The sequence below is a fragment of the Salvelinus sp. IW2-2015 genome, unplaced genomic scaffold (genome assembly GCF_002910315.2).
Source record: "Salvelinus sp. IW2-2015 unplaced genomic scaffold, ASM291031v2 Un_scaffold1251, whole genome shotgun sequence".
In the NCBI taxonomy this organism is placed as follows: domain Eukaryota; kingdom Metazoa; phylum Chordata; class Actinopteri; order Salmoniformes; family Salmonidae; genus Salvelinus; species Salvelinus sp. IW2-2015.
Genome location: NW_019942799.1, coordinates 116,165 through 130,814, shown reverse-complemented (window position 1 = coordinate 130,814; position 14,650 = coordinate 116,165). Strand labels below are relative to the sequence as shown.

Here is a 14,650-nt window from a genome sequence, read left to right as displayed (position 1 = left end):
GAGGATCTCCTTTATTCAGGTTGTCCATTAGCCAGAGGATCTCCTTTATTCAGGTTGTCTTTAGCCAGAGGATATCTCTTATTCAGGTTGTCCTTAGCACGGGGATCTCCTTTATTCAGTGTCATTAGCCAGGGATCTCCTTTATTCAGGTTGTCATTAGCCGGAGGATCTCCTTTATTCAGGTTGTCATTAGCCAGGGGATCTCCTTTATTCAGGTTGTCATTAGCCAGAGATTCCTTTATTCAGGTGTTCATTAGCCAGAGGATCTCCTTTATTCAGGTTGTCATTAGCCAGGATCTCCTTATTCAGGTTGTCATTAGCCAGAGGATCTCCTTATTCAGTTGTCTTTAGCCAGAGGATATCCTTTATTCAGGTTGTCATTAGCACGGGGATCTCCTTTATTCAGGTTGTCATTAGCCAGGGGATCTCCTTATTCAGGTTGTCATTAGCCGGAGGATCTCTTTATTCAGGTTGTCATTAGCCAGGGATCTCCTTTATTCAGGTTTCATAGCCAGAGGATCTCCTTTATTCAGGTGTTCATTAGCCAGAGGATCTCCTTTATTCAGGTTGTCTTTAGCCAGAGGATCTCCTGTATTCAGGTTGTCTTTAGCCAGAGGATATCCTTTATTCAGGTTGTCCTTAGCACGGGGATCTCCTTTATTCAGGTGTCATTAGCCAGGGGACCTTTTATTCAGAGGTTATTAGCCAGAGGATCTCCTTTATTCAGGTTATCATTAGCCAGGGGATCTCCTTTATTCAGGTTGTCATTAGCCAGAGGATCTCCTTTATCAGGTGTTCATTAGCCAGAGGATCTCCTTTATTCAGGTTGTCATTAGCCAGGGATCTCCTTTATTCAGGTTTCATTAGCCAGAGATCTCCTGTATTCAGGTTGTCTTTAGCCAGAATATCCTTATATTCAGGTTGTCCTTAGCACGGGATCTCCTTTATTCAGGTTGTCATTAGCCAGGGGATCTCCTTTATTCAGGTTGTCATTAGCCGGAGGATCTCCTTTATTCAGGTTCATAGCCAGGATCTCCTTATTCAGTTGTCATTAGCCAGAGGATCTCCTTTATTCAGGTGTTCATTAGCCAGAGGATCTCCTTTATTCAGGTTGTCTTTAGCCAGAGGATCCCTGTATTCAGGTTGTCTTTAGCAGAGGATTCCTTATTCAGGTTGCTTAGCGGGGATCTCCTTTATTCAGGTTGTCATTAGCCAGGGGATCTCCTTATTCAGGTTGTCATTAGCCGGAGGATTCCTTTATTCAGGTTGTCATTAGCCAGGGGATCTCCTTTATTCAGGTTGTCATTAGCCAGAGGATCTCCTTTATTCAGGTGTTCATTAGCCAGAGGATCTCCTTTATTCAGGTTGTCTTAGCCAGAGGATTCCTGTATTCAGGGTTGCTTTAGCCAGAGGATATCCTTTATTCAGGTTTGCCTTAGCACGGGGATCTCTTTATTCAGGTTGTCATTAGCCAGGGGATCTCCTTTATTCAGGTTGTCATTAGCCAGAGATCTCCTTTATTCGGTCATTAGCCAGGGATCTCCTTTATTCAGGTGTCATTAGCCAGAGGATCTCCTTTATTCAGGTTTCATTAGCCAGAGATCTCCTTTATTCAGGTTGTCATTAGCCAGGGATCTCCTTTATTCAGGTTGTCATTAGCCAGAGGATCTCCTTTATTCAGTTGTCATTAGCCATGATCTCCTTTTTTTCCAGGTTGTCATTAGCCAGGATCTTTTATTCAGTTGTCATTAGCCAGGGGATCTCCTTTATTCAGGTTGTCTTTAGCAGGGATCTCCTTATTCAGTTGTCTTTAGCCAGGGGATCTCCTTTATTCAGGTTGTCATTAGCCAGAGGATCTCCTTTATTCAGGTTGTCTATAGCCAGGATCTCCTTTATTCATGTGTCATTAGCCAGGGGATCTCCTTTATTCAGGTTGTCATTAGCCAGAGGATCTCCTTTATTCAGTTGTCATTAGCCAGAGGATCTCCTTCATTCAGGTTCATTAGCCGAGGATCTCCTTATTCAGGTTGCCTTAGCCAGAGGATCTCTTATTCAGGTTGTACCGGGAATCTCCTTTATTCAGGTTTTCATTAGCCAAGGATCTCCTTTATTCAGGTTGTCATTAGCCAGGGATCTCCTTTATTCAGGTTTTCTTAGCCAGAGGATCTCCTTTATTCAGGTTGTCATTAGCCAGAGGATCCCTTCTTTCAGGTTGTCATTAGCCAGACGATCTCCTTCTTTCAGGTTTGTCTTTAGCCAAGGATCTCCTTTATTCAGGTTGTCATTAGCCAGAGGATATCCTTTATTCAGGTTTTCATTAGCCAGACGATCTCCTTCTTTCAGGTTGTCATTATCCAGAGGATCTCCTTTATTCAGGTTGTCTTTAGCCAGACGATTTCCTTTATTCAGGTTGTCATTAGCCAGAGGATCTCCTTTATTCAGGTTGTCTTTAGCCAGGGATCTCCTTTATTCACGTTTCATTAGTCCGACGATCTCCTTTATTCAGGTTGTCATTAGCCAGGGGATCTCCTTTTTCAGGTTGTCTTTAGCCAGAGGATCATAATGACAACCTGAATAAAGGAGATCCCCTGGGTAATGACAACCTGAATAAAGGAGATCCGGTTGTTTCCCAGGTGAAGTAGATCCAGACTGGAAAAGTTCCAGAAATCTGACTTATAGATCCGCTGGATGAGGTTGCCACTGAGGTACAGCTTCCGTCCGTTGAGGGGGCGTGGCATGAGCTGGGACACGTTGTGGAAGCCGCTCTCCTTACAGTTGACTGTCAGTCCTAGGTCTGGAACAATTATACTGAATCAACTTTATTTGTTCAGCTCTTTTCATACAATTCAGCCCAAAGTGTTTTGCATTGAGCACATATGCAAAGCTAGTCTCAGCACTATGACATTATCAGACACAGTGGGGTGACTTCCTGTTTACAGACAACCACATAAATCAGATTTGTCCCCTGTGCATAGTGCCATGATTGTCCCTGTTAGTTTGTGTCCTTTGTGGCTTGCCCACATTGTGAAGAGCACAATAGTAGCAGTCTTGGCAAATTCAAATCATGCTGTTGTTTATATCTGTTATCAGGAAGTCACCCTGCTGTGTGTGAGATCATACTCCTGAGCCAAAGAAGTCCCATCCAAACTGTACCTGAGATGTGGAGGTTACAAGTGCACCCCAGAGGACATATGATAGGGATGGGGGGGCGGGTCTGGTACCCTGCGATGGGAGGGGGCTGGTTGGGGAGGAGGCTACGCTGGGTGGGGGGCGTCCTGGAGGGCCGGGGACGCTTGGTGGGCCGAGGGGACCTCTCTCTCTCCCTCCGCTCCACCGATGAGGAAGAAGTCGACGAAGATGAGGTATGTGTGTTCTGATGGTGAACCATGGAGGACGGCTTGGTGGGTCTGGGCCTCCCAGGGTTGGGGTTCGCTTTCGGGTGAGAGGGCGGATGCTGAGGAGGCTGTACCCCTCCATGCTTCTCCCTCTCTCCCTCCTTCTCCCCCTCTCCCTCCACCTCTCCGGCACACAGTTCTTTGCGTGGTATCTCCCTCAGGTCTTTCCCGTGCAGGTCGAAGGGGTATTCACAGGTGATGTCCCCCACCACTGCGGTGTAAGGGATGTGTCCCAGCCACGTCTGCAACTGGACAACCTCACAGCCACAGATCCAGGGGTTCTCCTCCAGCTGGAGCTCCATCAGGCTGCGGCCCACGTACTCCAGGGTCCCGGCGTAGGCCAGGCTCTTCAGACGGTTCCCCCGCAGGTCCAGGTGGGTCAGAGACACAGATCTGGGGGTGGAAGGGATCATTAGGGCTGGGGTCAATTCCATTTCAATTCAGGAATGACATTTCCACATTGCGAAAAATTGGAATTGGTGATCATGTTATTGAAGAATAAGGAGCATGACTGATGCATGTTATAAATGTGATTGAAAACAACTTTGTCAGACAGTCACCTTGGTCAGAGTGAGAAACAGACCCATGATGTGGACATGGTAAAGCACGTTTAATAAGCAGGTAGATACCTGAAGAGGTGAGGAGGCAGAGCAGGGATCAGGTTGTCATTGAGGATGAGCACTCGTAATTTATGCAGGTAGCGTAGCGCCCCACTGTCGATGCGTTTGATGACATTGTAGTCGGCCTGTAGGTAGAGGGGATAGAGGTCAAGTCAAAGTGTTCAAATGTGACATTTTGACACAAACAGGAACTCATCAGGCTCAGGAGATCACACATAACTTATTGATTATCATTGTCACAGTAAGTATGGATGAGGACTAATCACAGTGATTATTGATGAGGATTAACCACAGTGTTTATTGATGGTTCTGATGGGTAGTAATGATGTCAGGCCTACCTGCAGGTACTCCAGTGCCTCCAGGCCAGAGAAGGTGTCGTTGCGGAACACCTCCAGCTTGTTCTCGTGGAGGTAGAGGCGTCTCAGTGTCCCCAGACCATGAAACGCCCCGGCACGGATGTCCTGCAGCGCGTTGTTGCCTAGGTTTATCGCCACGGCATTGCTATGGTGCAGGAAGCCGTTGCTATAGAGACGCCTCAAGGAGTTCCTCTGCAGGTTGAGCTTGAAGGGGCGGAGCCARGACTGGGACACCTGATTGGTTGATTGATTGATTGGTTGKTTGACTTYWTTWAATCRTATACAAATACAYATATGCCAAAACAGAAACAGTACATTTAGTGCAGTAATGCAGTACAGTGCAGAACAGGGTTGTTTATTAATATACTACTGCAGTATGTATATTATAAWATRARGTACAWTAGATTAAGGTARTGCAGTGCAGTCACCTGGCTGGCGTTAGTGAAGCCCCGCCCATCACAGTGCACGTGCAACACGCCCTCTTTGACCTCGCACGTGCACGGCTCGAAGCACGGTTCGTCCACCTCCTCCTCCGAACTGTCCACCATAGGGGTGTGTGTGGAGGTGGGCGTCGGGGTGTGTGTGTGAGTGTGTGTCTGGGTCAGGGTCACACAACCCAGGACCACCACAGACAGCAGGGAGAGCCACAGCATCCTACCTCCTCTGCCTTCAGCCCAGGCCAGGGCAGCGGCACACACCCACCCCTCACCGCACTGCATACAGAAATACACACATGGCTACTGTTAAATGGGATCCTATCAGACCCAGCAGAGTGATGCTTATGCATGTCCCTTTATTTATGAACTACTGGCACCGTCGCGTTACTGCTACTGTTCCTGGTAGTACTCTGGTTTCACATGCTGGAACCAACACTTGGACTGGAACCAGAATAAACTTGGTTTCACATGAGTGAAATATCGTTTTATATCGTATATAGATATATGAGTTATAGTGCTATATTTAAGGGGGTGTGGTATATGGCCAATATAACATGGCTAAGGGCTGTTCTTAGGCACAACGCAACGCAGAGTAAATATTATTATAAACTGGGTGGTTCGAGCCCAAATGCTGATTGGCTGACAGCCGTGGTATATTAGACCGTATACCACAGGTATGACAAAACATTTATTTTTACTGCTCTAATTACCTTGGTAATCAGTTTATAATAGCAATAAAGCACCTCAGGGATTTGTGATATATGGCCAATATACCATGGCTAAAGGCTGTGTCTAGACACCCCGCGTTGCGTCATGCTTAAGAACAGCCCTTAGCTGGTATATTGGCCATATACCACACCCCCTCTGACCTTATTGCTTAACTATAATATAATTATAATTTATAGTATATATATTAATATAGGAGTTATAGCACGGTTCAGGATACATAATGCTTCAGGTTCCATACCAGACAGTGACGTGGAAAACACCCATTACATTCATCAACAAGGAACTAACAACAGCAATCCAAGGCCATTATAATACATTAGGTTGATTACCATGATAATACAGCAGATAGCATGAGAGAGGATCTGAAGACCTCTTCAGGACATAAGAGGCTGCTTTAAAATCATAATGACAGTCAGAGTGATGCTGATGATGACAATAAAATAATATATTATAAACACAGGGCCGGATGGATGAGAGGAGAAGACTGCACTAGAAAACTAGAGATGCAGTATAATTCTATGCTGTCTTTAACCAGGAAAATGACATCTAAATCAGGAGGCTCTCTTTGCCTGATTCATGTAACTTGGAGGCCACCATGCAGAAGGTAATGGGCTACTAATCAAAAAACAATAACAATCAGAAGCTACTAGCCAGTTCAATTGCTCCTGCATATAGACAGACAGAGAGCCGTCCCCAGGCTCAATTGCTCCTGCATATAGACAGACAGAGAGCCGTCCCCAGGCTCAATTGCTCCTGCATATAGACAGACAGAGAGCCGTCCCCAGGCTCAATTGCTCCTGCATATAGACAGACAGAGAGCCGTCCCCAGGCTCAATTGCTCCTGCATATAGACAGACAGAGAGCCGTCCCCAGGCTCAATTGCTCCTGCATATAGACAGACAGAGAGCCGTCCCCAGGCTCAATTGCTCCTGCATATAGACAGACAGAGAGCCGTCCCCAGGCTCAATTGCTCCTGCATATAGACAGACAGAGAGCCGGCTGGCTGCTGGACGAGATTAGTTTAGAAGCAGCTACCACACACTGAAGAAGGCCATGATAATGAAGGTAAAAAAAAGAATAATGAATAATGCAATGATAACAATAACAGCAACTACAACAGCGATAATGTAACAATAAGGACAATGTAATAAAGTGCAGTGGTAATGTAACAACAAGGACCATATAATAAAATGTAATGATAATGTAACAATAAGGATAATGTAATAAAAGGTAATGATAAGGTAATGATGTGAATCAGTGCCTGGGAAAATACTGCAGTACGATAAACAGACAACCTGAGATGAGATGTCAGAGAGAGGTGATTATGGAATGAGAGGAAGAGGACAAGGGGAGAGAAGAGGAGAAGGGGAGTGGAAAAGAAAGGGGGAGAGGAGAAGATGATAGATATGAAAAGAAGACTGGAGAGCAGGGAAAAGAGAATGAGAGACGGGGAAGAGAAGAAAATAGAAGATTGGAGTGAGGGGGAAATGAGCAGAGGAAGAGAGGGAGCAGAAGAGAGAGAAAATAAGAGGAGAAAAGAAAAGAGAGGACTGAGGGTCTTATGAGAAAGAGGAGAGGAGGAGCAGAATGTTGTGCTGAAGAGAGAGGATTGATTGCGTAACCATGAGAAACCGTGAGTCAGTCAGTCAAGGCTATCGTGTCTCTTTCTCTCTCGCTCTCTCTCTCTCTCTCACACACACAGACACACACAGGAGAGCTCCAAGTGAAACGGCTCAAATCTACTGATATTGATTGTATCAAAAGCCTTCCTTTTCCCTGCACACAGTGTTCCCTGACTGGGAGGAGGGGGGGGGGGCAGAGGAGGAGGATGAGGATGAGCGAGAGAGAGAGGTTTGTAGATTGAGTAGATAAACACATGCAGGTTTGTATTCAGTGGATAAATACATGCAGGTTTGTATTGAGTGGATTCTAGTATTCTTTTCACACTATAATTATGATGTTAAACATATTGTGCAAGATCAATATTTAAATAGACACTACTGAAGTATTGCAATTTGGTCCTCATTGGATAATGACTGTCTGACCTACAAGACAACACTGTTTACTTGCTCTAGCCACTTGATTGGCTAATAACTCAGGCCCCTCTCTCCTGTCACCCTCTCTCATTTTTCATCTCTCTCTCTCACAGAAATCTATTCATCCATCCATCCACTCATCTATCCATTCATCTATGCATCCAGAGCAGGTGTGGTTGGACCTACTTTGCTTTTCTTTCGTGACTCTTCCTTCCTTGTTTCCTTCCTTCCTACCTTCCTCCCCCTGTTCTCCATCCCAAGGCCCTGCACCCTGGCGCAAACCAACCAGCAATGACCGCGGCAGCTGCTTACTACAACACATATTCATGTCACATAATCCCAGCGTCTACCTTTCCTCACGAACGCACTGTCCAACCAGGGCCGATACATAGCTTTCCCTGCCTGGCGCAATCCGGCCCCTCTTCCCTAGAAACACAACGCACCATCCAAAATCAAGACTATGTTGATAGCTATATCCATACAATAATGTAAATTAGTAACATTACTGGGCACAATTGTAATTATAGAATTACTGCATGTCCAAATAGTCATTAATATAACCTATTAAGGCACTAAATCCTTGGCACTAACGCAAACCATTTATATTCGCCTTTGTCTGCCTCCCCTTCCCCTCCCACTAGCGCTAAGAACCATACAGCGGCAGTGGAGAGACGAGGTCTTTACTCACTCAGGTCCCGCGTAGAAATCCACGAACAGCCGATGGGAGACTTTACGCGTTGGCTGTCGACATGTCTGTTTGCTTTTCAGCTGCACTCTTCCTTCCCTCTCTCCTTGCCTCTCCTGGAGCGGTTGAGGCGGATGGGGGGAGCAGAGGGAACGTGACAGGACTGCAATGTGGATGAGAGAGAGAGAGAGAGGGAGAGAGAGAGAGAGAGAGAGAGAGAGAGAGAGAGAGAGAGAGAGAGAGAGAGAGAGAGAACTGTAGAAAAAGCGCACCGCTTTAGAATGCAGCTCTGTTCCCCTCTCCAGCGCTCAACAGTGCTGCCCGCGGGAATTCAGCTGCGGCGCGGGACTGCCACCGAACACGCGCATGATGCTGCGTGGAATATTTTAGGAGGATGACTTGTCTCTCCATCTTTGATAACCGGGTAGCCTAATTAAAGTAAAGAAAATTAAGTAGCCTAAAGGACAATAAAAGAAAGGAGGAATGAGTGGAGTGAAGCTGGGGAAGTATTCGAAGAAGAACCTGGTTTGGATTTAGTGCCATGCTTAATTCTATTTGAATTAATTATACAGGCCTAAAGAAAACCAGAGTAGGCCTATAGGGCTATAGGGTAGGTTACTTCGCTAAGAAACAGTTTAGTACTAGAGTGGTGGATCGTGCATCCAATGTAAATGTAATCGGTGTCCATTGGGGTATTTGTAAATAAGAGTTTAAACGTCAAAAACGGGTAGGTCTGTAAAAGTGGCCAAATATTCTTCGTTTTGAATTATTCCTCAATCGAGGGCTGTTGACAGATGACATCACGCAGACATTAGGCTACCTAAACTGTTGGCCTAGCGGGCTATCAACTGTATCTTCACATGAACAGATGTAAATCACCCTACCCAGGCCTTCAGATTTACCGACAATAATTCATCATCTCATTACTTTATTCATCTCTGCTCATGCCCTTAAGCACCAACAACGGATTTCTAGAGAACCGGTGTTTTAGTTACCNCCGACAATAATTCATCATCTCATTACTTTATTCATCTCTGCTCATGCCCTTAAGCACCAACAACGGATTTCTAGAGAACCGGTGTTTTAGTTACCATGGCGACCCGCGCCAGCCGGCATCCTTGCAGCATCCTTGCACACCTCGGTAGACTGACTTATTTTCTGCTCTTGTACTGTACTGTATACACAGAATCTACTGTATAGACCGGTTGTACACACACACACACGCACGCACGCACGCACACACACACACACACACACACACACACTAGTTAATAATAAAAAGTGGAATTGGGCTCCGAACAATAATGTGCAGGAATACTTGGAGAAAGATTGGCCATAATAGCAAACATAGATCAATGCTACCCCATGGTAGGCTAAGGCCTGAATGCGTTCTTCCCTCCCAGACACAGTAACTTCAAAGCAGCTCATTGGCAAGTAAGTTACTGTATTTCATATTGCAGTACACCAACTGTAATCTAAATACAGAATCAAAGCAAGAACTGTGTAATGACACAGTACAATACCGTATAATTGACTGTATTATACAGTAACAAAGTAAATGCTACTGTAATCGTAATGAATGAGTGGATTAATTAAATTCATTGAGGGGAGATGGGGTTTCTATATTCACAGTATTTTATTGTAATTGGTGCAAGCAGATTACAGCATATCAATGAATATATGGTGTTTGTTATTACGTACACTTCTAGAGACCTTATTAACAACGGCTTCCAAACTGGCAGCGACTAAACAGACCAACATGACATGGCAGAATGCTCAACCATTAATGGTTTAAGACTTGCTGCCCAATCTGTCCCTTATACTTTTTAAATTGATGGGGCACTACTACCGCATACCAGTTAAATTGGTACAGCACTCTCACTAACAGGTGCAACAAACATAGCCTCTGACAAGGCACGCCTCAAAATATGTTACTGAGCCAGAACAAAATACCATGCACCCACTAGTGTTCCCCCCAATAATTGCACTCCACAAATATGGAAATACAGGAATTCTTTCCCTGGCCACAACATTTTCCCACTATGAACCATAATTTAGAGTATGCTGCAGTGAAATGTTTCACAGTATTTTACTGTTGATAATGCCAAAAATGACTGTATAAATTACCGTTTTATTTTAGAGTGTGGGCCTAACAGCACATCACAACATGTACATGCAGGCCTGGCCTACATACCATTATAACCATTTCCAGTTCAATTTCACATTGATCTCAGCTTACATTAATGTGAAATCCCTACGGGTAATGGAGTAGTACTTACATCTATCTCTCTCTATATATATATATATATATATACAGTGGGGAGAACAAGTATTTGATACACTGCCGATTTTGCAGGTTTTCCTACTTACAAAGCATGTAGAGGTCTGTAATTTTTATCATAGGTACACTTCAACTGTGAGAGACGGAATCTAAAACAAAAATCCAGAAAATCACATTGTATGATTTTTAAGTAATTCCTTTGGCATTTATTGCATGACATAAGTATTTGATACATCAGAAAAGCAGAACTTAATATTTGGTACAGAAACCTTTGTTTGCAATTACAGAAGATCATACATTTCCTGTAGTTCTTGACCAGGTTTGCACACACTGCAGCAGGGATTTTGGCCCACTCCTCCATACAGACCTTCTCCAGATCCTTCGGTTTCGGGGCTGTCGCTGGGCAATACGGAATTTCAGCTCCCTCCAAAGATTTTCTATTGGGTTCAGGTCTGGAGGACTGGCTAGACCACTCCAGGACCTTGAGATGCTCTTACGGAGCCACTCCTTAGTTGCCCTGGCTGTGTGTTTCGGTCGTTGTCATGCTGGAAGACCCAGACCCATCTTCAGATTGCTCTTACTGAGGGAAGGAGGTTGTTGGCCAAGATCTGCCGATACATGGCCCATCCATCCTCCCCTCAATACGGTGCAGTAGTCCTGTCCCCTTTGCAGAAAAGCATCCCCAAAGAATGATGTTTCCACTCCATGCTTCACGGTTGGGATGATGTTCTTGGGGTTGTACTCATCCTTCTTCTTCCTCCAAACCCGGCGAGTGGAGTTAGACCTAAAAGTCTATTTTTTGTCTCATCAGACCACATGACCTTCCCCATTCCTCCTCTGGATCATCCAGATGGTCATTGGCAAACTTCAGACGGGCCTGGACATGCGCTGGCTTGAGCAGGGGGACCTTGCGTGCGCTGCAGGATTTTAATCCATGACGGCGTAGTGTGTTACTAATGGTTTTCTTTGAGACTGTGGTCCCAGCTCTCTTCAGGTCATTGACCAGGTCCTGCCGTGTAGTTCTGGCTGATCCCTCACCTTCTTCATGATCATTGATGCCCCACGAGGTGAGATCTTGCATGGAGCCCCAGACCGAGGGTGATTGACCGTCATCCTGAACTTCTTCCATTTTCTAATAATTGCGCCAACAGTTGTTGCCTTCTCACCAAGCTGCTTGCCTATTGTCCTGTAGCCCATCCCAGCCTTGTGCAGGTCTACAATTTTATCCCTGATGTCCTTACACAGCTCTCTGGTCTTGGCCATTGTGGAGAGGTTGGAGTCTGTTTGATTGAGTGTGTGGACAGGTATCTTTTATACAGGTAACGAGTTCAAACAGGTGCAGTTAATACAGGTAATGAGTGGAGAACAGGAGGGCTTCTTAAAGAAAAACTAACAGGTCTGTGAGAGCCGGATTTCTTACTGGTTGGTAGGTGATCAAATACTTATGTCATGCAATAAAATGCAAATTAATTACTTAAAAATCATACAATGTGAATTTTCTGGATTTTTGTTTTAGATTCCGTCTCTCACAGTTGAAGTGTACCTATGATAAAAATTACAGACCTCTACATGTTTTGTAAGTAGGAAAACCTGCAAAATCGGCAGTGTATCAATATGTCTCCCCACTGTATATATTATATATATACTATATATTCAATCTGTCTGTCTGTCTGTCTGTCTCGCTCTCTTCTGCTCTCTCGCTTTCTCTCTCGCTTTCTCTCTCCTCGTCGCTTTCTCTCCTCTCTTTCCGTCTTCTCTCTCTCTCGCTTTCTCTCTCTCTCGCTTTCTCTCTCTCTCTCTCTCTCTCGCTTTCTCTCTCTCTCTCGCTTGCTTTGTCTTCTCTCGCTTTCTTCTCTCTTCGCTTGCTCTTCTCTCTCTCTCTCTCTCTCTCTCTCTCTCTCTCTCTCTCTCTCTCTCTCTCGTCTCTCTCTCTTCTCTCTCTCTCTCTCTCTCTCTCTCTCTCTCTCTCTCTCTCTCTCTCTCTCTCTCTCTTCTCTTCTCTCTTCCTCTTTCTCTCTCTCTCTCTCTCTCTCTCTCTCTCTCTCTCTCTCTCTCCTCTCTTCTCTCTCTCTCTCTCTCTCTCTCTCTTTTTCTCACTTTCCTTCTCCTCTCTCTCTCGCTTTCTCTCTCTCTGCTCCCTCCTGACAGAGATAAAAAAATGAGAATCTTTCCTCGTAGATGTTTATCAGAGAGGGAGAGACTGAGGCACTTCCAGTAATGTCAATGTGTGTGTGTGTGCGTGTGTTTGTTTGTGTGTGTGTGTTAGATGATGGTTATAGATTTCAGAGCTCTCAGGTGCATTAGTGTATGATAACAGTTTTCCCACAAAGCTATAATGCACAAACAATGGAAACACACACACATACACGTACGTGCACACGCACTTGTACACGTACACATGGTACAGGACCAGATACAGTGCATTCGGAAAGTATCCAGACCTCTTGACTTTTTCCACATTTTGTTACGTTACAGCCTTATTCTAAAATTGATTGAATACTTTTTTCCCTCATCAATCTACATACAAAAGCCCATAATAACCAAGCGAAAACAGGTTTTTAGAAAAATCTTATTTACATAAGTGTTCAGACCCTTTGCTATGAGACTCGAAATTGAGCTCAGGTGCATCCTGTTTCCATTGATCATCCTTGAGATGTTTCTACTTGATTGGAGTCCACCTTTGACAAATTCAATTGATTGGACATTATTTGGAAAGGCACACACCTGTCTATATAAAGTCCCACAGTTGACAGTGCATGTCAGAGCAAAAACCAAGCCATGAGGTCGAAAGAATTGTCCGTAGAGCTCCAAGACACGATTGTGTCGAGGCACAGATCTGGGGAAGGGTACCAAAACATTTCTGCAGCATTGAAGGTCCCCAACAACACAGTGGCCTCCATCATTCTTAAATGGAAAAAGTTTGGAACTACCAAGACTCTTCCTAGAGCTGGCCCCCCGGCCAAACTGAGCAATCGGGGGAAAGGGGCCTTGGTCAGGGAGGTGACCAAGAACCCGATGGTCCCTCTGACAAAGCTCCAGAGTTCCTCTGTGGAGATGGGAGAATCTTCCAGAAGGACAACCATCTCTGCAGCACTCCACCAATCAGGCCTTTATGGTAGATTGGCCAGATGGAAGCCAATCCTCAGTAAAAGGCACATGGCAGCACATTTGGAGTTTGCCAAAAGGCACCTAAAGGAGACTCAGACCATGAGAAACAAGATTTTCTGGTCTGATGAAACCTAGATTGAACTCTTTGGTCTGATTGCCAAGCGTCACGTCTGGAGGCTTCCTACGGTGAAGCATGGTGGTGGCAACATCATGCTGTGGGGATGTTTTTCAGTGGCAGGGACTGGGAGACTAGTCAGGATTGAGGGAAAGATGAACGGACCAAAGTACAGAGAGATCCTTGATGAAAACCTGCACCTTCCAACAGGTGAACCTAAGCACACAGCCAAAACAACACAGGAGTGGCTTCAGGACAAGTCTCTGAATGTCCTTGAGTGGCCCAGCCAGAGCCCGGACTTGAACATCTCGGGAGAGACCAGCAATTAGCTGTGCAGCGACACTCCCCATCCAACCTGATAGAGCTTGAGAGGATCTGCAGTGAAGAATGTGAGAAACTCCCCAAATGCAAGTGTGCCAGGCTTGTAGCATCATACCCAAGAATACTCGAGGCTGTAATCGCTGCCAAAGGTGCTTCAACAAAGTATTGAGTAAAGGGTCTGAATACATATGTAGATGTTATCTTTCATTTTTTTTAAGTATACATTTGCAAAAATTTCACAAAAACTGTTTTTTAAATTATCATTATTGGGTGTTGTGTATAGATTGATCAGGAAAAAACACAATTTAATACATTTCAGAATAAGGTTGTAACGTATAAACATTTGGGGGAAAGTCAAGGGGTCTGAATACCTTCCAAATGCACTGTATGTATTTATCCCCCAGGTGAATATGTTATGATTCAAGTACACAGTAATCGGATCCTAAAATCTGTGGTTAGGGGCACATTGTAAGACAGAATCCATAAAAAAACACCTAAAAACTGTAATCTACGGAGGACTCCAAAATTAAGAACAAAGTGCCCTTTACTGGTTTTAACAGGCGATCA

At 44.8% G+C, this 14,650-nt stretch overlaps 1 protein-coding gene across 1 annotated transcript in view; it reads right to left on the bottom strand.

Annotated features, from left to right (window-relative positions):
* LOC111953956 (SLIT and NTRK-like protein 3) overlaps window positions 1–8,539 on the bottom strand; it is a 25,496-nt gene extending 16,957 nt beyond the window's left edge. The window contains exons 1-6 of the mRNA XM_070438858.1: window positions 8,262–8,539; window positions 4,800–5,084; window positions 4,354–4,605; window positions 4,025–4,140; window positions 3,154–3,788; window positions 2,604–2,794 (exon numbers count right to left, since the gene is read on the bottom strand). Coding sequence (XP_070294959.1) covers window positions 2,604–2,794; window positions 3,154–3,788; window positions 4,025–4,140; window positions 4,354–4,605; window positions 4,800–5,024 — 1,419 coding nt within the window. The 5' untranslated portion in view covers window positions 5,025–5,084; window positions 8,262–8,539. The remainder of the gene's footprint in view (window positions 1–2,603; window positions 2,795–3,153; window positions 3,789–4,024; window positions 4,141–4,353; window positions 4,606–4,799; window positions 5,085–8,261) is intronic.
* Between the last annotated feature and the right edge of the window lie 6,111 nt (window positions 8,540–14,650).